The sequence below is a fragment of the Callorhinchus milii genome, unplaced genomic scaffold (assembly GCF_018977255.1).
Source record: "Callorhinchus milii isolate IMCB2004 unplaced genomic scaffold, IMCB_Cmil_1.0 Scaffold13, whole genome shotgun sequence".
NCBI classification, from domain to species: Eukaryota; Metazoa; Chordata; class Chondrichthyes; order Chimaeriformes; family Callorhinchidae; genus Callorhinchus; species Callorhinchus milii.
The window spans coordinates 3,108,667-3,134,046 of NW_024704754.1; the positions used below are offsets into that span (position 1 = coordinate 3,108,667).

A 25,380-nucleotide genomic window follows, 5' to 3' on the forward strand; every position below is an offset into this window, starting at 1 on the left:
TCCCCCCCCCCCCCCCCACCCCCACCCATGTCCACATATGCACCAGGGGTCACTAGAGAGCAACGAAAAATAATCAGAATCCTCGCCTTTGATATCGCGCCTTTCATGTTGGGAAGACGTTTCAAACCACTTCACGGGGTTCACAGGCAGTCGTCAATTTGGTCTCAGCCATTAAGTGATTGACCCAATTTTGTTTTGGGGAGGGATTGTTGGCCAGAACATGGAAGAAATCTTGCCTCAGTGGTTGACCTCTGGCTTCTGAGGCAGAAGGTTGTGGGTTCAAATCCCATGTTGAGACTTGGACTCACATAGTTTAAGCTGATGCTCCAAAGCAGCACTGGTGGTGTGTTTCATTGTCGGAGGTGCCACAACCTTCTGACTCTGTGATACCATCTGAACTTGGGTTTATGGACCCAGATAGACACCCCTTTCAGTTTAAGCATCATCAATAAACAATGTGAGGTAATAATACAAACGTATCTAATAATGTGGATTTCTGATTTCCCAGCTGCCTGATATCAGTGCAATGAGTTGATCTCAATGAAATACTGGATTGCCCTCAACCATAAAGAGAGTGTGAATCTAGGGGTGGCCCCAATATTTATTCAATTGTTTGTCCTCCAATTTGTTCATGAACTCCAATTGGGTTATGGTACATATCACCATTTTTCAGCTTCTACAACCTGATCCAAGGGACCTTTCTTCATGTGCCGGCCTCAACAATTTGCACTTAGATAACGCCCTCCATACAGCCACACAAGTGGAGCAATAATACAGTGTGGTGCCATTAGTGTAATATCATGGCGCGTTCGCAAACAGACAAAGGAAAGGTTGTCTCAACTGTTGGTTTAAAAGGCAATGGCCCTTTCACATCTTCTACGAGTGCAATACACAACATCTTGATGTAAGGTATAACAAACGGACCAAAAACAATCAAAGATATTGCTTTTTTTTCCATCGATAAAATAGAATGATTTTTTTTAATCAGAGAGTAGGTTCACAGATCACCTATTTATGACTGTATTAGAGAATCAGGGCAAACAGGGACAGGTTAGCAACAGTCTTTAGAATGAATACCAATTCCTCAATGTCACATAAGATTATCCACACAGCCAAATACATTGGCCGCATATTATCATTATTGAGATAACATTCCAATGTAATGCAGAGGATGGACTTCAGTGTTGGAGGCAACATTATTCAGATAAGAAGTTAAACCATGATCCTTATACAGTCAATTCACTTTACAGTGTACTCTGTGAAGTACTTTGAGGCATCTCGAAGACGTGATAAGGCGCTGTATCAAATGCAAGGATTATTATTATTATTATTATTATTAGCCTGCCCATGTCTGTTCATGTTAAAGATCCTATGGCACTATTCGCTGGGTCAACCGACAAAGCCCCTCCGGTGATCTGTGGGCGTATATTTTCGCAACGGGACGATCAGTATCAACGGGGAGCATTTTAGAAAACATCTCGTAACTTTTCCTCGTGTTGTTTAAGACCCTTATTTGTGAAATGGCAGCCTTTCAAAACAGCAAGGGGTACAATACACAGCTCATGTATCCGAGGTGATGTCAGGACACCATCAACGGGTTCCCGCAAATCATCAACTCTGAAGCCAGTGCATTCTCAAGCTTGAACTATGTGACTATGATCAGAAATTAAAAGTGAATGAAAGATAGCATTTTCGGCTTGTGACTTGTGTGAACACTTCACCACACAGCTTGTGTCAGAGACATCAAGAATGTGCTCAACTGGGTTAGCGTGTTCACCTACAAATACACAGTTCTCCTGCTGTGAAAGATGCTAAACCAAAAGCAAGGATTATGAAAATGTTTTTTTTTTAAGCCCATAAAATACCAAGTCACTACACTTTACAGTATATCTGTGAAGCGCTTTTAGACGTCTCAATGACATAAGGCACAATATCAAACGCAAAGATTATTAACTTCACAGAATATAGTGTAAAGTGAATTGACTGTATATTTTGTGAGGAACCCAACTAACAACTGTTTACCTGTAATGCCAGGTAAACAGAGGCGTGTGGAGTAAGGAAACTTGCCCAATGTTTCGCGGTGCCTGGGGATCAAACCCAGATCCTCTCGCTTATGAGGTGAGTGCTCTAAACTACGGGACTAACTGCTTATATGGGAGCAAACCACTGGCTCAGAATTGATGGGCCAGATGACTTGTTCCTGGGCTGTATCATTCTATGAACTACACTGAGATGTAGCACATTCTCTTAATGGGAGGGGGAGAGCAGATGCATTAACTTAATTGTTTACGTTCATCTCTGTAGCCCATTGGCTCAGTTGCAGCGAAATATTCTCTCTGGAGTAAGTCTGACTATGTGTACTTTTAACAGGAAATTTCTTTACTAGGAAAAAATGGCTAAGTATTTGGGGAGGACAAGTTTGCAGGGCTATGGGGAAAGAGTGGGCGAGTGGGATTGATTTGAGTAGTTCTTTTCAAAGAACCGACGCTGACATGATGGGCCGAATGACCTCCTTCTTTGCTGTATAATTCTATGATTCTATGACTTGTCAGAGTTGACATCTTGTAAGGTGAAGAAAATATTTGGTAAGTATAAAACTATGCCAACTGCTAATAATCGAGGTGCATATTAAATTCAGCTCATTTGTGAAAAAATTGTCAATGTGTCGTATGACATGACTTTTTTATTTTATCCGTATTAATGAGAAATGTCGGGAATGGGGAACAGAACATTTTCACACTTCTCATTCAGTTACCGCATTAAGCGTTCCCAGGTTGGCTATAATTAAGCTTTTTTATTTCTATGCTGTCCTTTCAATTGCTCTCATGTACAGCATTGTTTGGATGCAGACTAAAATAAACCTCCATTGTGTTCTTCACTAAAAATGGTCCTTAACTGAAGGTCAATGGAGCCCTCAGAGTGTTTGACATTCCTACTATTTCCTACATCAGTTATCCATAGCACTTCTGAGAGACCATTAATTAAGTGACAATTAGTGATGAATTATAGACACCTTCCTGTGTAGTCCTGCACGCAATGGGAATAATTATTATTAATAATAATAGTAATAATTCTTACATTGATTATTACACCTTTCCTGTCGCAGCGAGATCTCAAAAAACTGCACAGGATATGTTGTCAATAATAATAATAATCCTTGATTTTGATGTAGCGCTTTTCACGTCTTCTCGACGTCTCAAAGCGCTTCACAGAATATGCTGTAAAGTGAATTGACTGTATATTTGTGGGCGAACGCGGCAGCCAATTGCGCAGAGCAGTGTCCCACAAACAGTCGTGGATTGAAAATGACCAATTTATTATTGTTTTGTTTTGGAGGGAATATTATTAGGCTCTGTGTGGAGTAAGGAAACTTGCCCAAGGTCTGCCTGGAATTGAACCCAGGTCTCCCGCTTGCAAGGCGGGTGCTCTAACCACTGAGCTACAGGACTCCACAAGTCAAGTACAGAGAGCGCATATCTTCTAGGCAACTTGGCAACTAATTTGGCGTTTACAAACAGCCATGAAGCAAGTCGCTGAACAGTTTTATTTGGAGGATTGTTGGCCACGTTACTGGGAGAAACTCCTTTCTCTATTTGGATAATGTCAATAATGGATCTTTAATGTGCACCTGAATAGGCGAACAGGTCCTCACTATTATCATCTCATCTGCAGGACGGGAGTTGTAACATTGCAGCACACCTCCAGCATTGCATTGGAGAGACACCGTATCTATATGAGTACAAATTCGCAATGTGGGTCTTGAATCCAGACCTTATGACTCAATGGTAAGAGCACCACCATCGAGCCAGGTTGACACACTATTAGGTCAAGTTTGCTTTTAACCCACTTCACTGTGGTATAGGAGCGAGAGAGAGAGAGAGAGAGCGCGCGAGAGAGACGTCCCATCAGTCTGCGTTGGAGTTGAACCAAGGTCACAGAAGTAGAACAGCAGTGTTGTTTAGCACGGCTTCCATTACCTTTCTCTCAGCTTTCACTGCTGTTTATTTTTTTAACAATCTAAAAATCAGCAGTAAAAGCACCAGTTGAAAAAGCGCAGAACTGAGTTAAAAACATGCAAAAACATGGTAAAGATTATAGCTTCGAAAGGTGTCCTCAAGTAAACAGACCCTCCTCTACAACCACTGAATGAAAACGATCACAAGTAATAAGAGCCTAGAATCATACCGCGTTTCGCCCACAAAATACAGTCAATTGAGACGTCTCGAAGATGTGATAAGGCGCTACATCAAATGCAAGAATTATTATTATTATTTAGTGGTTTGTTTCCATACTCTTCAACTATTGCCTGAAGTTAAACCAGGATTGCTAAATTCGGATTAACTCCGTGCTCCGGTGTTGACAGAAATATTACATACATCACACAAATCAACTTTTTTTTAAAAAAAACAGTTTCAATTAAAGTTCCTTCATCAGATCCTTTAGCTTATGAGCTGACATGTGAGCCCTACTCGCTCTCTCTCTCTCTGTCTTTCATTTTGAGTGACATTTTTTTCCTTCAACCACTGATTGTAACCTTTAAAGATGAAACTCACTTTCAAGACCACTTTTAACCCTTTAGATTCACAGATGCTCCAGACAGTTCCAAGTATTCCAAATCTTATAAATCTATCTACAATAAAAATAATAATAATCCTGCATTTGATACAGTTCTCAAAACCCTTCACAGAACATACTGTAAAGTCTAAATCTAATAGGCACTCGGTGAAAAACCATGCAGTTTCAGTAATAAGCTTCTGGAGAGAAATTTTATTACTGCAATTATTAACCATGTGCTACAAAATAAATACTTCAAATAAAACATTTAAACAACTTGCCTTTTCTCAATCCATTTATTTCTTTCCCAATGCTATCACTCTTATCCACTTTGTTTTTAATCACGCTTTTTTTTTATTAACCCACCCTATTCCAATATTCAGTTAGGTTTTATTTACTAGCTCTTAAATAAAAGTTAAAACATTTCAATTATGCATTGAACTGATCGGCCAATTGTCCCCTGTAAAATATGAACTCATATCATTTAACATTGACCCCTGGCTGAAAACCGTCTCGAAAGGCAGTTTCTCAGCTAACTCCAGGCTAAAATTGTCACGGATTAACTTTTTTGGACGTGATTTCCAATTTCCAAACGGAGATTACTATCCCAGTCCTGAAGAGTTGTCTCGATGATAGTCAGACTTGAGAGTGTGTCTCTGCCCAGACAATAACTTTCATCATGACAGTCACTCCTGGAACTAAGACCCAAATAGAACTGCAATGCATTTTATAATCCCACTCTCTCATTCCTTTAAATTCAGAGACTTTTTGCAAGAAACACCCCACCCCCCCCCATTATATCCACACCAGCAAAAAAAGCATAAAAACACAGACAGGGCCAAAAAAACAGAACGTTAATAATCCTCGTTTTTCTTAATATAAAATAAACTACCAATTTGAAATGCCAAGACTCCCTCCCTCTTGAACATTAGCTTTTGACAGTTCAAATCTGTCTGTATCAGACATGAACAGTGCATATAATTCACAGTAAACCTTGAGCTCGTTAGCAGACTTTTTTTTAAATAAAAAGAAACAGTAACGGTACTTTTCCAACAGGATCTGTGTTATATTACTAAAACCAACAAGAAACTTTATGTCTGATCTGATTTCCTCTGTTCCCTCCAGCCCTCAAAGCAGACTTCAGTTCGACTCAAAAGGTTTCCATTCAGTTCCACTTGCAAGGAGAGGTGGTGGTGGGGGGGGAGGAAGGGAAAAAGAAGGGGCCACCGCTCAAACCACACATTGTGGGGGTTCAAGGATAAAAAAAACACTCAACAGAACATTTATCTGATGCCCATTGAGATAAGACCTTTCTCACATGGGGATCACTAACTCACCAACAGCTGTTAGGAACAGTTATGTTACTGTCAGTGGCTCTGCAATAAAAAAAATCCTGTCTCTGTCTCCCATCAGTGTTTTGCAACATGAATGCAGGGTGTGTGTGTGTGTGTCCACACACAAAAATATATTTTTTTAATGCAGTGGGTATTAAATAGAGGGTTTGCAGAGAAGAGAGGGCAGGAGAGAAAGAGAGAGAACACAGTGAAGCATCACAGTAAGACGTGTGGAAATGAGCAGTTAGCAAGGAACTCTCTTAATAGGGGCTGGTGTCCTCATTAGTTCCCCCAGCTTCAGAACTACTACTGTAGGTAAAGCCTGAGTTGAGGTGAGGAGGAGGTAAGTTAATAGAGAGGAGGAGGAGGTGGGAGGGAGGAGGTTACAAGGCCCTATTTAAGACTTCGAGGTTCCTAGTCAGTTGCTTACAACAAAAGGAACCATTGATCAGCCTTGATCATGACAGATAATCATTGAGAAAAGACTCTCCTCACCTACCAGATAGTTTGTCAAACCAGATAAGGCACTGGGTTATTGATACTTGATGCCAATGACAGTACAGCTCAGATCAGTTAGTGGTGACAATGGAGGGTCTAAGGTGATATTTACCAGCAGACACAACACCCACCCACACCAACAACACCCCCCACACAACACAACACCAAAACCCCCACACAACACAACACCAACACTCCCACACAACATCGTCTCTGCACTACTCCCTGTGAGACCTTCAGCTTCACCCAGCACCAAGGTTCTTTAGGGCCCATGAATGTCACCACAATGTGTTTTGTAGTCTTTCTATAACGCCTCCCTCAACTTCTTTTTTTGGTGTTGTTGACATACAAGAGTTTTATCCTGTGTGTCAAAACGGTTGAATGGAGGCGTTTATGAAGTTCACTGTTGTCTGTGTCCTGTTTGGGGACAGGATCCACAGCTTCTCTCACTTAACATAAGCAAATTCTTTAATATATTCCAACTCCAGTGAAAGTTCCACCCAGCAGGAACACGACTGTGTATGTATCCAGCCACTTTCAACCCCAAAAACAGTTAAGGATCAATTGTTGGAGACATCCAAGTCCAATTTGCAAACTACACACTCAACATATATTGCCAGGTTATTTTTTCACTTAAGATTGAATTAGAGAGAGAGAGACAGACAGACAGATTAAAAAAAGCATTAGAAACGACGACTTATCTCCTTCCTTTTAAACACGATCAAAGCAAAGAAAAAGGCAAAGGGGTCTGAGTTTATTTTACAAATGCAAATCGTATTGGAACTATTGCATTTCGACCACAGTCTGAATTCAATTTACTTTTTATGCAAATCTACTTCCACATCAGAGTCTAAACTGTACACACTGTGCGTGTGTGTGTGTATATATATGTGTGTGTGTGTTTGTGTTTAACTGCTGTGTGTTAATTCCATGACTCGCTCAAAGGTTTCAAACACCTTTAAAAATATACAGCAATAATCGCCATAATACTGAGGACGTCAGAAACAATTAGATAATTTTGAGGACATGGAATTACAAACTCCTTGAGAGACAGAGAGACAGAGACAGAGAGAGAGGGGAATATATTATTATTCCTCGATTAAGAGACGTACAAAGAGGATTATTCTCTTAAACTCAAGGTAAGAGTTAAGGGTCGCCCAGAAAAAGCTTCCAAAAGCAAATGCAATTTTTTTTCCCCCCTACCCATGAAAGTGCATGAGACACAAGGGGAGAAAACAGACTGTAACAAAACACAACTGCAGTGGAAAGCTAAGCTATTTATTGTGAAGGTGCCCCAATGTTGTCTCTGTGTCTCACCTACCCACACCTGTCCTTTGATGGTGGTACAGTAAGAGATAAGAAGTGCCAATCCCTTAGAAGTTTCCCTTCTCATCCAACATCATCCGACACTTATGTTTCTGAGGATGGAAGAGTTTTGCTGCAGTGTTGGTTGTGGAAAGGAAGGAGTCACAACGTGAGGAAAGGTGTTAATGTTGGATTAAAGAATAAAGTTAGATGGAAGAGTATTTAAAAAAAGGGGGGGAATAAGTATAGTGTATTTAGAGTGATCTATAAATTTGAGCATCAACTTTGGGCAAGTCAACTCTCAGCGACAAAAGACCCTTCTCTCCCTCTTCCTCCCCAAAACCTTGGCCAGATGATGACTACCTTTCAGTGAGTCAACTAAAGCACAGAGCAACCCATCAGGACATGGACCACCTTACCCTGGGACTGGGTGCGAAACGTTACCCAAAGGCGTTTTTTTTTGGGGGGGGAAACACAGGAACATTCCAAGACACGACAAAGGTATTTTAAGTGAAATCAGAAACCCCCACCACCCGCCCGCCCGCCCGCCCGCCCAAACAAAAAAAAGTATTTGGGTGTCTCTTTTTTGGTAAAATCAGGAATCCGAAAGGTAAAGGGTTGGTTGGGAGTGTGCGCACAGGAAAACCAGACATATAACTTGGCTTTTGAGATGATGACTGTGATGATGAGTATTTATTTCCTGCAATAATATGACTTGAATCCCACACCCCCCCTCCAACACACACATATACACATCACCATCTGAATATAGTAAGGCAGTGCAAGGCTGTGGTACTGTCTGTGAGCTGAATGAAGTCAGCAGCTGGAACTTACCGATGGAGTCAGGGATCCGTTGTGCAGGTAGGGATCCTGAAGCATCAGAAAGTGTGAATAACCAGAATAAGTTGTCCCTTTGAACATACCTCCATCTTGACGTTGTTTTGTAACTGTTCACAGGAGGGCAAAGGCAAGAGAGAGAGAGAGAGAGAGGAGAGAGAGAGAAAGAGAGAAGAAGAGAGAAGAAGAGAGAAAAAAGAGAGGGAGAGAGAGAGAGAGAGAGGGAAAAAACACAAAGTTTTAGACAGGGGAATGGGCTGATATGATATTCACAAACTCGAAATGTAAATTATTTTATTTTGTTGGGGGGGGGAGTGAAACAATAATTAAACGAGAGCGTTTTTGATGACTTGTCAGGTTTTTTATATACCCCAAATCCCCCCCAAAATATATATATATAGCTATATATATATAAAGTGTGTGTATGTGGTGGTTTTCTCTCTCTCTCTCCCTTACCATCATCGATGTGACCTCTGGACTTGTCCTGGTAAAGCCTTTGACTGTCTTGAGAGCGTCTGATCGCCTGTGGGAAATCGTGTGAGACACAGAGCATCGCATTTAGAGTGGTTGGGGGTGAATGCGTGTGTTAAATAACTCAGTCAGTCAGTCAGTCAGTGAGTAAGTCAGTAAGTAAGTCAGTCAGTTAGTAAGTCAGTTAGTAAGTCAGTCAGTTAGTACGTAAGTCAGTCAGTAAGTAAGTCAGTCAGTTAGTACGTAAGTCAGTCAGTAAGTCAGTCAGTAAGTAAGTCAGTAAGTAAGTCAGTCAGTCAGTCAGTAAGTCAGTAAGTCAGTAAGTCAGTCAGTAAGTAAGTCAGTAAGTAAGTCACTCAGTCAGTACGTAAGTCAGTAAGTCAGTAAGTTAATAAGTAAGTCAGTCAGTAAGTACGTAAGTCAGTAACTCAGTAAGTCAGTAAGTAAAGTAAGAAAGTGAGTGAGTGAGTGAGTGAGTGAGTGCACTTACTGAGATAAATAGAGAGGAGAGAGGAGACAGACAGACAGAGAGAGAGACAGAGAGAGAGAGAGAGAGAGAGGGATGAAAGAGAGAGGGGAGAGAGAAACTGGGACGAAGAGGTGAGTGTGTAAAGCTTTTATTTATATAAACATATGTGTATATATATAGAGAGAGAGAGGGAGAGAGGGAGAGAGAGAGAGAGAGAGAGAGGGAGAGAGAGAGAGGGGGAGAGGGGGAGAGAGAGGGAGAGGGGGAGAGAGAGAGGGGGAGAGGGGAGAGGGAGAGAGGGAGAGAGGGAGAGAGGGAGAGCCTTACCCCCGGGTCGGATGCAGCAGTGTTTGAGCTCTGGTTTGTCTCAGACTCGTTGACCAGCGATGACTTGACTTCTGCCAAATCCCTCTCTGTGAGTGCGTTTTCCGAGATTTTCTCCTCCTGTTCTCCCTCGTCCTTAAAGGCGATCATTTCGTCGTTGGCCCCTAAATCATCTCCACCGCCGCTGTTCAACTGCGGCATCTCTGCTCTGGGGGGTGATGGGTGGGTTTGGGGGAGAGACAGAGAGAGAGAGAGAGAGAGAGAGAGGAGGAGATGGAGGAGGAGATGGAGGAGGAGGTGGTGGTGGTGGTGGTTTGTTTGTTGTTGTTGTTGTTGTTGTGTGTTGTCTTTTTGTTGGTGTTTTGTTAATGCAATGTCCTTCTGCAGTTTTCTTGCTTCCAACAGCACTCACTGACTTGTCACCTATTTGCCCCACAGCCCCCAATGCAAAGTTAGTTCAGTTAAGGATTACACACACACATAGAGAGAGAGAGAAAAAAGAAAGAAAAAGAGAGAGAGAGAGAGAGAGAGAGAGAGGGGGGGAGGAAAGGAAGGAAGGAAGGAGGGAGGGAGGTAGAGAGAGAGAGAGAGAGAGAAAAAGGGGATCTCAGTGAAAGTACGACTGCAACATAACACACACACACAGAGAGAGAGAGAGAGAGAGAGAAAAAAAGATCTGAAGCAGTTTGTGTGGAGGTTCCAAGGCTTCTGCTCAACATCAAAGAGAAGGCTCTGGTGATTGACAGCTTCATGGACGAGAGGGGAATTCAATTGCTTTTGCATCAACGAAACACTTCTGAACCCTATTCACCCCCCACCCTAATAAGTTCATCCCCTCCCTATCAAGTCAACCCCCACCAACTCCCCCCCAACCCCCCCCCCCACCCCCCCACCCCCTCTCTTTTATTTTAATACCATTTCACCTTATCCTTTAATCCAATATTAATATGCACAGAAAGAGGCAATTTGACATAATCCCTTTCTTATTTATAACACCACTGTGACTGCAAATAACTGTTTAACACACATTCCCCCCCTCCCCCCCCCCCACCCCATACCCCCACCACCACCACCCACCCACCCCCTCCCCTCCCAAACCGAGCAACGATGAGGATTTTAGACACAAACTCTTCTCTCTCCCCAATTTTTTTCTCTCCTGTGTGTTATTCTATCTTAAACTGTGATTCTGTTTGTAATCAGAACATCCTCAAACTTTTTTTTTTTTGGAGTGGGGGGTGGGATGGGGTGGGGGGGGGGTTGCATTCTTTTAAAATGTGTGGCTTTGAATTGTTAAAATAAAATCTTTATTTGGGGGTTCGTTTTGTTTGGGAAAGGAGGTAAAAACGTCCCAAATCCAGCTTGGATTGCGAGTACTGGGTTACTATTAATAATAATAATAATCCTTGCGTTTGATGTGGCATCTTATCAGGTCTTCGGGACGTCTCGAAGCGCTTCACAGGATACACTGTAAATAACACTGTATATTTTGTGGGCAGTTAAGTGCGAGATTGTCACGTAGATCAATCGAGAACTTGATGTCCAGTCTAATATCTACTCCAGTTCAGTCTGTACATAAAATAATAATAATAATCCTTGCATTTGATATGGCACTTTTCACGTCTTATAAGTCTAATACAAAACTATCTCTCTCTCACACTCACACACACTCACACACACACACACACAAGCAGTGCAGTTTCAGGGATGCATACTGTGAACATACAATACATTGAAACATACATCTGTCCAGTGCCTTGGGATGTCCTCCCGACGTGAAAGGCGCTAATTTTGTTGTTGTTGTTGCATATGGGCAAACACACTCAGATACAAATTGCATACAGAGATATACTCATAAGACGTACAGTTATGCACACGTTCAGTCGCATACTTCACAATTCCATAAAAATTCGCAATTACGTAAAAGCCACCACTCAAAAATCATACACACACACAGGAGCACACCCACACACACACAGGAGCACACACCCACACACACAGGAGCACACACCCACACACACAGGAGCACACACCCACACACACAGGAGCACACACCCACACAAACAGAGGAGCACACACCCACACACACAGGAGCACACACCCACACACACACAGGAGCACACACCCACACAAACAGGAGCACACACCCACACACACAGGAGCGCACACCCACACACACAGGAGCACACCCACACACACACAGGAACACACACCCACACACACAGAGGAGCACACACCCACACACACAGAGGAGCACACACCCACACACACAGAGGAGCACACACCCACACACACAGAGGAACACGCGTCATGTATACAAATATACACATCCACAGACACTGAGATATTCCAACGCATCTATTAAACAGGGACACATACATAGGGACACATACATGCATTAGGATTCACATTCACATGGAGATAATAATAATCCTTGCATTTGATTACAGCGCCTTATCACGTCTTCGAGACGTCTCAAAGTGCTCCACAGGATACACTGTGAAGTGAATTGACTTTATATTTTGTGGGCGAAACGCGGCAGCCAATTGCGCACAGCAGTGTCCCGCAAACAGTCGTGGATTGAAGTGACTAATTTCTTTTGGTATATATTTTTTGAATGGATTATTACCCTCTGGAAGAGCGATCCACCAATCGGCTAACAACCGGGTCCCTACTTACTGCCAGGTAACGCTTACGGTCAAAGAGGAAGGTCTTCATGTAAAAGAGATAAACACATCGAGTCCAAAAATGCCTCTCGATAGAAACATATACCCATGCCATGGTGTAACTCTGTCTTGCATTTCTGTTGGTTTGAAAGTTCCTAATTGATTCATTCATTCATTCAGTCAGTCAAATCAGTTAAGTAAACTTTTTTCAAAAAAGAAAATAGACATTTCACTTATTTCTGCTTCTACTAAAACCATAGACATTACATCAGACACTCAGGACACAGTATACCACTTTCTGTTCAGTACAGTACATCACAGCACAGCCCCAAGCTGTGGAAACATGAAATTATCTCCCACTCAGCCCTCAGCCCTCAGCCTGGCTGGCTACAGTCTACACCCATGCTAGCCTCATGCTCACTACAATTGTCTTTTTATGTTACCAGCAATTTTTTTTTTAAAATCGGATTATTGCTCACTGTACTACATTGCTCCCAGGCACACAATGAAATCACAATGAGCATTTCCCTCTATTTGCATATAGATTTGACTGTCAGAAATCTGTGCCTCTTTTCCGCCCTCCCTCCTTTACAGATTTGCCATCAGGCTCACACAACTCACACACCCACGCCTGTCTGTCTGTCTGTCTGTCTATCTATCTCTTTATCTATCTATCTCTATCTATCTATCCCTGCAGTATTAACTGCTTCAATAACAACTAGAGGGAGACCTGGAAGAGGAAGAAAATTGCTCTCTAGGTTGCTGGCTGATGCAGCATGCAAGGATTGTTATTAATATTAATATTATGTAATTGTGGTACAATAAAAGGCATAATCCAAATTATTAATAGAAGTCTCACTGAATATGCACCCCTTATGGTGGGCTATCGAGATCCTGCTTCAATCACAGACCTTTTATGTGTGCCAGTGTCTGTATGAATACATATATATATATACATACATATGCTCGCCTAGAATTGAACTTCCAATAATAATTATTTCCAGTTTGGGCAAGAATAAAGAAACAGAAGCTGCTCAGAGATTTCCAGCCCTCCCACGTGGAACAGAGGGAGCGAGAGGGAGGGATTGGGGGGGGGAGGAAAGCCAACAGAATTCCCTCCTTGGCAAATGTGAGCGAACCTGTTGCATTGGAGCCAGGAAACAACAACAAAAAAAAAGGCTCATTAATGCTCAGGCTTTGAGAGTGCTTTGATGTCTCCGCCAGTTCACGCCTTGGCTGCATTAACCTCCTCTCCCCTCCTCTCTCTGACACACACACACAGACACATACACACAGACATACAAATACACATACACACACACAGACATACATACATAGACACACACACAGAGACACACACAGAGACAGGCAGCCACATGCACGCGGACATACACACACAGAGACACACACAGACATAGACACACACAGACATACAGATGCACACACATAGGCAGCCACAGACACACGCACGCACACAGAGACACACACAGAGACACAGACACACACACACACACAGGAGCTGCAGAGAATCTAATTGCAGGGCTTTTCATCGGCAATAAGGGAGCTGATTGTTGCTGCATTTATAGCTCGGAATGTGCGGGGCTGTGGTGTGTTGGGGGTGGGGGGGGGGCGGAGGGGGTGTTGGGGGTGGGGGGGGGAGGCGGTTGGATGCGGGGGAGGGAGGGAGAGAGAGAGATGGAGATGGCGTGTGTGTGGCGTGGGAAAACCCACGGCGTTGTTGTGATGTCTGCAAGCGCAGTGGAGGGGATTGAAGTGAGCTCTTGCAGTCAGTGGCTGCCTTTGATGTGTCGGCTTCCATGGCCTTGATGTGACTATATTTGGAAATGCCTTCCATCACCTGACCGGAAAACAAGAGGGGGGTGGGGGTGACTTTCTCTTTCTCTCTCTCTCCCTCTCCCCACCCTCCCTCTCCTCTCTATTCCCCCCCCGCCCCCCACCCACCCCATACAAAGTTCATTTCCTCGTATGTTTGTGTAGCTGTTGCCGTAGTCGTGCTGAGTGAGTGAGTGAGTGATTGCGAGTGTCCTACGGAGGATCTTTCAACGATTTGGCAGGACGGACCGGGCGGCCAGGAATTTGAAGTCCCTCCAAACAAGGCGCTGTAGCCTTGTGGACAACACGCATACACACGCACGCACGCAGAGTCGATTCGCTTTACAGCGTATCCAGCCAAGGGCTTTTTGAGCCGTCTCGGAGACGAGATAAGGCGCCGTGTCGCAAGGGTTATTATTATAAGGCGCAAGGGTTATTATTCTTAATCAATAATAAATGGGACACTTCGACCCGTTTGTGAGATGCTCCCGTGCGCAGTTGGCTGCCGCGTTTCGCCCGCGAGGCATACACTCGATTCGCTTTTTACAGTATAGCCCGTGAAGGGCTTTGAGACGTCTCGACGACACGATAAGGCGCTGTATCGAATGCAAGGAATATTATTATTATTGTCACTGTTACAGGCTGAAACACTGTCACCCTGTTTAAACTTGGAAATGGCTTTTGGAACAGAGCACCATCGAGGGTTTTCTGCACAACAAGTCGATTATGTACATCCACCAAACAAGCTGTGGGAAATGTCTGGGGGTGATCGATGTTTATCTCAGAGCAACAGAGTTCACACACATTTAAACGTGGATTTGTGTTTATTTTCTGAATGACGCAAGGCTCCACTCTGGTTTGATTTCTCCCCTCCTCATCGAGCACTTGACTTGTTCAGGGACGGTTGTATGGACAATTGAGTCCCTCGCTTGAGGGAAAATTCTTTACCCCGGAGAATTTCAGTTGTATTTTCTAGGGGCAAGACCGTCTGACTGTGAGATGTCTCACATCTGAGTTCAATTCTGTGCTCGCTCAATGCCTCAGCACATTTACTTTCTCCAGGAGTCGTTCGACAGTGATCAGGAACGGAAAGCGCAGCTGATTTTTCCTTCTTTGGCCCAGAGGCAATGACTCCGACTGCTGCAGAAATCAGCTACTGTTATGTGGGGAAAGACCCATCACTGGGAGCAGGGATTCTGCCCACCCGGCTTCGGGTAACCCTGCAAGTCAACACAACAACAACACACAGGGGCATATATTGTCATAAGATTGATAACGTTTCACACACACACACACACACACACACACACACACCAATAAAGGTGGACAGTCTAACTTTTGGCTTTATTTCAAATTTAAAGTCGATTTCATGACTGTACACAAGCACATCCGGTACTTATGTGGGAAAAGGATTATTCGTTAATAACAATAACAATCCTTGCAATCGATATGGCGCCTTATCAAGTCTTCGAGACGTCTCAAAGCGCTTCACAGAATATACGGTAAAGTGAATTGAATGTATATTTTGTGGGCAAAACAATTGTTTTGCCAATTGTCCCACAAACAGTCGTGGATTGAGTGACCAAATTATTCTTATTCTTTTTTCACAAATATTTTTGAAGGGTTTATTACCCCCGGAAAAGCGATCCCCCAATCAACCGAGTGCGGCCGCTTAGAAAGCTTGATAGGGTTAGGCATGTGGACTGATGGACTGGCACTGAAATATCGCAAGAAAAGAAATAAGAGGCACATCTAATCAATGGATGAGATAGAACTTTCCTAGTGGAAGGCTGTAAGAGATTGCGGGGTGATAAATGATTTGTTGCTCACCATGTCAAAACTGTTTGCCAACCACAAGGCAAACAGGGTGCTGGGATCTAATGCTAAATCAGTTGAGATCAAATCTGCAGAAGTCATGCTTAAGCTGTACAATGTTCTAGTTAGGCCTCAGTTGGAGTATTAGTACAGTTCTGTTTGCCCAGACATAGAGAGACTGCCCAATCCCTAGATCAGTGCAGTGGAAGTCCACAAGGATGATGATGATAATAATATTCCTTGCATTTGATATAGCGCCTTACCACATCTTCTAGACGTCTCAAAGCGCTTCACAGAATATACCGTAAAGTGAATTGACTGTATACCGTGGGGGAAACACGGCAGTCAATTGCTCACAGAAGTGTTCCACAAACAATCGTGGATTGAAGTGACCGATTTATGATTGTTTTTTTTTTTCTTGAGGGATTATTATTAGGCGTGCGGAGTAAGGAAACCTGACCAAGGTTTCGCCCCGCCAGGAATCGAACCCAGGTCTCTCGCTTGGAAGGCAAATGCTCCAGCCACTGAGCTACAGGACTCCACAAATTGTAATGGCAGTTGATATGATAGACGAGCCTTTAAATTTCACTATGAACTGATCTCTCCGTTAGGAAATCTGACCTGACCTTTGGGCTTTGAAATCTGAAAATAATGTCAGGCAAACTCCAAATTGAAGATTGGATTTATTTCCATTTTTTATAGCCTACCTGGCTTATCAAGGCAAGCTTGTCAGAATGTTATTTTGTTCATCTTGGCCTTGCCAGTGTCAAGTGGCTTTGTTGAAAGGTCATTCTTTAGATGAAAATCGTTACTGGTCAGAAGAGAGAGAGAGAGGGGGAAAATGTCCAACATCACAACGCTAAAAATGTAATGTAAGACGAGGGACAGACTGCTTTTGGGTTTGGCTTTTCATTGAAAACACTGCACGCAGGAAAACATCAAACAAACTTCAAACTGTAAACTTTCTGGCTTTTATTAATATGTTTGAATACATTTTCTTTACATTTCAAATGGTCTCAAAGTTCAGGCCATTTGAAAGCTATCGATTACTCAGTCATTCAAGGTGTTATTCTTCTGGACACTTCACCTTCGCTCATAGTAATCTTTGGCCCACAAAACACACACTTTACAGTGTATCCTGTGAAGCGCTTTGAGACGTCTTGATGAAGTAATAAGGCTCTATATGAAATGTAAGGATTATTCTTATTATTAGGGAGTAAAATCGTTCCACAAGTTGCACAGATTGTTTATTTTAATCACCTACAAGAAGGCAAACCCCAATCATAATATACATTTTATTATAATAATAATCCTTGCATTTTGACGGTGCCTTTCATGTTGGGAATACATCTCAGAGTGTTTCACAGCACTGTGTATTTGTAAGTCAATTTGGGCACATTAGTGATCAATTTTATTTGGGGATTATTGGCTACAAGTCACTGGTTATATTATAATGCAGTTTATATTTGTCAGAGGAGTTGTCCTTCAGATAATCCCATGGCAATATTGGAAGAGAGAAAGGAGTTTCTCCCGATGTCTTCGCTGACAATCTTTCAGATAAAAAAAAATAGCTATTGGCTTTATTTTTTTTGTGGGATATTGCTGCATGCAAAATGCTTGCCATGTTCATTTATAAATGCACAGTCATTACACTTTCCAGAAACAATATTGAGGTCACTGAGATGCTCTTGAAATTATATGTGCTATACAGGAGTCCTATAGCTCAATGGTTAGAGCGCTCGCCTGGCAAGTGAGAGACCTGGGTTCGATTCCCGGCAGGGCAAAATGTTGGGCAAGTTTCCTTACTCCACACGCCTCTGTTGCCCAGCAGTAAGTAGAAACCTGGTTGTTAGTGGATTGGTGGATTGCTTTTCTGGGGGTAATAATCCCTTCAAAAAAAAAAATTGGTCACTTCAATCCACGACTGTGGGACACTGTTGTGCGCGATTGGCTGCCGCATTTCACCCACAAAATATTAATAATATTAAGGATTATTATTATATCACATGCAAAGATTATTATATATTGATACCAACCAAGGTCCTCCCTCACCTGAGCAAGCTGATGCACATTGATGGGCGTTTGAAAGGAAACTATTCTTCGATAGAGCCGAGTACTTTTAATCAAACTGTTCAAAATAAAGGTGGGCGGAGAGGAGTTGACCTTCCCCTGTTGTCTGGGAGAAGATTCTCCAAGTTTAAGCACTATTCCAGTATCATAAATCAACATGTATCGTCTCCACAGACAAAAACACCACTTGACTAATGTACCTGACATATCAGCCTAGGGATAGCTAGTGTATAGCTGCTGTTTACGTAGCAGTAAGTAGGAACCCATTTGTTAGTCGATCGTCGAAAGGCTTTTCCAGGGGTAATAATCCCTTTTTTAAAAAAAATCATAATGGCAGCCAATTACATTGTGGATTGAACGACCAAATTAATACATATGTATAGTATATATTAATTATTATATATATTTCACCTATGAAATATACAGTCGATTTTACAGAATATTCCGTGAAGCGCTTTGAGACATCTCGAAGACGTGATAAAGCGCTGTATCAAATGCAAGGATTATTATTATTATATATTAATATATAGCGCCTATCACATTGGGATGACCTCTTAAATTGGCTGCTTGTGGTACATTGCAATTTAATTCTGGCGCTTGAATGCTTAAACATGTCGAACTGATTTATTTAAAGAGATCCCCAAAAATCTAAAGAATTTAAAGAGATCCATAAATTTAAGCGCAGAATTCTCTTCCCCGTTCTTCCGCACGGAAGAAAGAAAAAAAATCTTACGGTGGATAAATGCAAACTAGGCGTTAATAATTTTAAACGCACAGCACAGAAGATGGATTTATAATTACTGATAGTTAAAGGAGAGGGCGATGAACCTGTGAATGGTTTGTCTTTCAACATCCTTGACATTCAAGATACCAGTTAACCTAGAAACAGGAGGAGGCCATTCAGCCCCTCAAGCCTCTTCTGCCATTTTATAAGATCATGGCTGATCTGTACCTCAAGTCCAGTTACCCGCCCTTGCCCCGTGTCCCTTAGTACCCTGACCTAACACGTATCTATGTACCTCCGACTTGAAAATGTGAATGGATCCAACATCCACAGCCTTAAAGGGAGGAGAGTTCTAGATTTCCACTTCCCTTTGGGTGAAAAAATTGCTCCGTGGTTTCACTCCTAAGTGGCCTGGCTCTAATTTTAAGATTATGTCCCCTGTTAAGAAGAGCAGTTTGCATATTAAACCATTTTGGTATGGAATCTAAGACCAGGGATGTGATCTTATCTCTGCATAAAAGAGTTCGTGATACGATCCGTAGAAGATTACATTTAATATTGGCCACCCTACCTCAAAAGGGACATTGATTCATTGAAAAGGGTGCGGATGAGAGCAACAAAAATGGTTCCAGGTTCCAACAGATTGAAGAGACCAACAACTCTCTATACTCGCTCTAATAAACTTAAAACGAACAGGCAAAGGAGATGCGATTCTATTTTTCTTTTCGGCTTTTGGTTGATAAATAAAATAAAACGCCATAAATCCTTTGTATTTAATCATTAGGGGCGACATAAGAAGATATTCTTTTGGAAACAGGAAGCCGCTGAACCTTAAAGGGAATTGAGTTACATGAGATCGCCAATTTATGGAATGAGCTGTCACAGAGAACACTAAACGCTGGGTGTGTGTGTGTGTGTGTGTGTGCGCACACAAAGTCTTTCATAAGAGAACTGGATAGATTTTGTCAGCGGATAAAATCTTAAGTTGTAGGCATGTTAGTGAGAGGTTTGGGTATAAGGGAATTGGAACATAACCAACATATGAAGTGTGCCTGCTTCTTCAATTTGTTAAATGGAGCAAGCTTGAGAGACTGTTTCATGTTTATAGGATTTCTATATGTTCTTAAGAATTTCGGAAAGAAAATATACCAGGCAACTTTATCAACGTTTCAGGTAAAGGTTCCGGATGATCTCCATTCGCCGCATTTAGCTTTACTTTGTTACTTAAGGTTATTCTGCCCTAGTGACACAATTACTCAAGCAGAGTTTGAGATGGACAGCAATTAATCTTATGCTTTGGCTAATCCACACAGAACAGAGTGTTAGCAAAACCTGTGTAACATTTCAAGGCCAAAACATCACCAATACGAAAACCTGCGGCGATCTTCGGGCAGATTGAGGTACACGTCGGCTGAAACATGGGAAGCAAATGGTGAAGATGTCCCAAAAGCATTCATTGGAGTTGAAAGAACTGGACTTCCTTTTGTCATCTATTGTCCTTAAATACCCAACGCTGTCATTTTGCATGTTTTTTTTTTTGTTTGTTTGGTGCCAGATTCAGTGACTTGGACAAACTGTGCTGAAATTCCATCCTGTTAAGCACTTGGCAGGAGTAGTGCTATTGATGGGTGGTCCTGTTAACCATGTATCAAATTTATCCTGTGTGTGTATTTCTTTTTGCGTGTACAAATAGTCCGTACTGTACACAATGTCTTTCTGACGTATTAAGAACACAGGTGCAAGGTGATATGATATTATTGTACCACATGTTTATGAATAAAGATTTACTACAGGATTTTCCTGAAGTCTGTTTAGCGTAAGACAAGAAGCCCCTCACAATTTAATACCTTGAGCTAATGTTAAGGTTAGAAACAAATTATGAGTTACAGGAACAGATTGTGGTGTTTTATTGTTCCTTGATTTATAGACAGACTTCTTTTCCAATACTATCTATTTAACTATCTTTCATTCTTGACAACCTATCGCTTTTAAATAATCTCCCAATCTCCCTCTCTCTTCTTCCAGTCACCTCCATGATCTCTCCATTATATATAATCTCTCCAATCTACGACTGTTTGTGGGACATTGCTGTGCGCAATTGGCTGCCGCGTTCGCCCACAAATATACAGTCAATTCACTTTACAGTGTGTTCTGTGAAGCGCTTTGGGACGTCCTCCCGACGTGAAACGCGCTATATCAAATGAAAGGATTATTATTATATATATATATAGTCATTTTTTTTCCTGTCCTGTGAACAAACACATACAAGGTACTCTTAACACGGCATTTCAGTGAGCAGAATTTGGCAAATTGTTGAATTCAGTTTTAGGGTTGAAGCCTATATTCTGTGGGGGGGAGAAAATGTAACTCTATTCTTTAAAAATGATCTTACAGTGGAAACCTACCCTCTGCAGCATTGCTTTGCCTTTAAATAACGAAAGACAACCTGGGAATATAATGATCTACACATACAAAGGTCGATTCCTGGAAAATTCTGAATCTATTCAAATGTTAACAACAATAACATCAACAACAACTTGCATTTCTATAGCATCCCCCCTCACCCAGGTTAGTGTCCCAGAGGGCTTGACAGTGCTTGACCGCAAAGCTGAGCCGGGGGGAGAGGAGAGAGATGGCGGAGTTGACCACAGACACAGTCGAAGAGGAAGGTCTCGAAGAGGAAGGTTTTCGCTCTCAATCTGAAGATGAGGAAGGAAAGCGCAAGGCGGAGGGATAGAAGAAGAGTGTTACAGAGTTTCAGGGCATAGTGGCTGCTGCCAATAAATCAAGGCCTAAACTACGTGACTTGAATGTTTTTGAATCGTTGACTAATTTTTTTTTAAGATGAGAATAGTGCAATTTGATAAATTCCCCAAAGGCCACAGTGTTGAATGTTTTGTTTCCAAGATAACGCCGGCCGGAAGCAGACTGAAAAATATACAGTTTAATTATAATAATAATAATCCTTGCATTACAGTGAGAGAACAGACCAAATTAATTCCACAGGAGCGGTCTTTAAAAGAAACTGGGACGAATTGTCACTGTCACATGAGAGAGAAAGCAAAGGCAAACAAACCACGGGAAATTTTCTTTGAAATAACGCCACGTATAAGTTTCAATAAAAATCCTTGCATTTGATTATAGCGCCTTATCACGTCTTTGAGACGTCTCAAAGCGCTTCACAGAATATCCTGGAAAGTGAATTGACTGACATTTTTAGGGATGGAGTGAGAATTTTCGAGGCAAATTATACCACCCTGCGTTTTGTGCTCGACAACCAAATGAAAATGGTGCTGCCCCTTAAATACGATTGTGTAAATAGAGCCTCAACATCAAGAGACTAATTATTATGCACTCATTAATAAATTAAGACAAAAAATGCGTTGGCCAGGGGCAGTTGTGATCTCTAAAGGCCCACTGCCTTTACAGAAAATGGTTCTGAGCACACATCTTTATTTGGGCAAAGGCGATAAGAACAGAAAAAGTCTTCTTTTATTTTCACTATGATAATGCCACACCCATGACTGACTGGTGCATTTCTTCAGTGTTGCTTTTCCTCTTCCTGCCCTGAACCAAACTGAATTGCTCCAGTTTTGTCACCCGGTTGTTAATCGATTGGTGGATTGTGGGGAGAAAATAATTCCTTCCCCCTCCCCCCAAAAAAATGAATACATAAATTGGTCACTTCAATCCACGACTATCTGTGAGACATTGCTGTGCGCAATTGGCCTCCGCGTTTCACCCACAAGATTTATTATAATTATTATTATTATTACTGGTGACACCAGCCCTCTGGGAAATTGCCCAAGTGACCATTCATGGAAAGGTAGACAATGAAGTAAATTAGTGGAGGCTGAAACCTCGAGCCTATGCCTCGCCTTAGGCGATGCACTTATAAACAAGTAAAAATCATTTTCCAAATACTGTTCGAGGAAGACAGGGCCCCCTTTAATGATCCAGTCACTCATGGCAACTCGTGGCAATGTGACATTCATTTATTTATAGAAAAGGAAGTGGTCAATTTAATCATTTGAAGACTCTTGCGTCATTTCTGCACCAACAATAACAACGGTGAGAGGCAGACAGATAAGAACTCAGGAATAGGAGGAGGCCTGATGAGCCAGGTCTGAACACGGCAATCTCTCAACCCAATTTCCCTGCCTTTTCTTGACACATCTTAACACCAGTTCTTCCATCCACCTATCCCCCCATTCCCAAGTATCTATCTCTGTATCCGGTTGTTTGTCCATCAGTGGATCGGTAATAATCTCTTCCAAACCCAAATAAATGTGAAAGGAATAATAATAATTTGGTCACTCAATCCGCGACTGGTTTGTGGGACGTTGCTGTGCATTTCGCCCACAAAAAACAGTCAATTCACTTTACAGTATATTCTGTGAGGCACTTTGAGACGTTTCAAAGACGTTATAAAGTGCTATATCAAATGCAAAGATTATTATCTCCCCTCTGAACATCTCAATTGATTCTGCCTTTTTAGAGTAATGCATCGTACAATTGGGGCCAATATTTTGAATAAAGGATCCACAACTCTGGAATAATACAGCATTGAATATTAAAACAAGATTAATACAATTAAAAATGTCAAATATTATTCATTAAATGTATGACATTTAAATTAGAATATCAAAAATAGAAGAGCAAGAGACTCAGAAAGAAGAGGAAAGGGAGGATATACATTTTTATTTTATTTTAATAAATCATAATAATATTCCTTGCATTTGGCAAGGATTTGCACTGTATTAAGTCGCCAAAACATCTCAAAGCGCTTCACAGTTTTCACTATCAAGTGTAGTGACTGGTTATTTGTAGGCAAGGCACCCACTATCAATACAGTATTGTGCTAATTAATGGTACATGACATCTCAGAAGCACTGTTATTGTGATATGAGGGAATGTTTCAGTGTCACAACAACAAAATTATATTTATACAGTGGAATGTCGTTCACGTCTGAAGGAGTTTCCAAGTGTCAGTGTCTACTGAATGGCAGAGGGGAGAAAATGCTGTCCCACAGAATTCCCTTCTCAATGGTGAAAAATACTATATCAATTCCCTGTGAGGACACCGAAAGAAACCTTTCGCGGATTCCATTTTGTTTCCTGGTCGTTTTACCCTCTTGAAAATGAACAGGAAAATGGGATGACAATAAAAGGGATGAAAGGGTTGACTTGCAGGAAAAGTCTGATGAGAGTACGGGAGTGCTGGTGCTCTAAGCATGACTGTGTTCCAATCCAACAATTACAAAGTACCAAACCACTTCCTATTCATTCATTGTGCAGAATTCATGAGCCAAGCATAACACACAAGTACAAAATCCTGATCCAACATAAAATTCTCCTCAATTATCCTTTTATTTAAAAAAGAGGAAGCACATTCACATGCCATTGAATTGCTCCATTATATTGAAAGTTACTAAGGAACGTATGCAGCCTGTCTTAATAATAATCCTTGCATTCGAAATAGCGCCTTATTGCACCTTCGAGACGTCTCAAAGCGCTTCACAGAATATACTGTAAAGTTAATTGACTGAATATTTTGGGGACAAAACGGCACGGCCAGCGTCCCCACAAACAGTCGTGGATTGAGTGACCAAATTATTATTATTATTGTTGTTTTTTTTAAAAAAACTTTTTTGAAGGGATTATTACCCCGGAAAAGCGATGCTCCACTCGACTATCAACCGGGTTCCTACTTACTGCTAGGATAACAGAGGCGTGTGGAGTAAGGAAACTTGCCCAACGTTTCACCCGGCCTGGGAATCGAACCCAGGTCCTCTTGTTTGTGAGGTGAGTGCTCTAACCACTGTATTTTTGTGTATTTTGTGCTGTATCTTGGCAATGTGTTGTGCTTTAGAACTGCAGCCTGAAGCTGTCATTTTGTACCAAACTGACCCTTGTGTGATAAGGGAAGTTTGGAAGAAGAGCACATTTGCTGGCGTCCGTCCTAAAATTCCTCTTCAGAACCCTGAATGTATGAGCACTTGATTTACCTAAATTAGAACAGGTAGCATCCCCTATTCATTTCATTATTGGAGTTACATCAAACAAAGTTTCATTTGCTCTTAGTCTCCTGATCAGAAGTTCATCATTAATCACTAAAAGAGACAGAAACACCAATAAGTCTCCAGGATTCTCCTTACAACATTTAAGATTAATAAAACAATTCAGTAAAACAGTATTTGCCCTTTGAACATTTAGCAAACTAAATACCCTATTAACACATAAACATCTCGGCATACTAGAGTACGATAAACTCTTGATTTTGTGGCCTCTACATGGAAAAAAAAGTGTTTTGCAAGACAAATAACTGCTGAACTAACTGTTCTATAAGCATCACTGCGACAAGACAAAGAACCCCTTGTGGTAGATTAGGAAGTTGAGCTGAGGGAGAGAATGTGCCACAAAGTCTTTCTCATCGCACAGAAAATGTAATTGGCACAGCGTTAACATGAACTAAATGCGCTG

At 41.7% G+C, this 25,380-nt stretch overlaps 1 protein-coding gene and 1 non-coding gene across 4 annotated transcripts in view; one reads left to right on the forward strand and one right to left on the reverse strand.

Moving 5' to 3' along the window:
• Positions 1-10,031, reverse strand: part of tcf7 (transcription factor 7) — a 108,531-nt gene extending 98,500 nt beyond the window's left edge. For all 3 annotated transcript variants that reach the window (XM_042339863.1, XM_042339861.1, XM_042339862.1), the window contains exons 1-3: positions 9,796-10,031; positions 8,985-9,051; positions 8,526-8,638 (exon numbers count right to left, since the gene is read on the reverse strand). In XM_042339863.1, the coding sequence (XP_042195797.1) occupies positions 8,526-8,638; positions 8,985-9,051; positions 9,796-9,993 (378 nt within the window). In that variant the 5' untranslated portion in view covers positions 9,994-10,031. The remainder of the gene's footprint in view (positions 1-8,525; positions 8,639-8,984; positions 9,052-9,795) is intronic.
• Positions 10,032-17,815: 7,784 nt separating this feature from the next.
• trnaa-ggc lies at positions 17,816-17,887 on the forward strand. Its single transcript has one exon. It is a non-coding gene; the product is annotated as a tRNA-Ala (tRNA).
• The last annotated feature ends 7,493 nt before the right edge of the window (positions 17,888-25,380 follow it).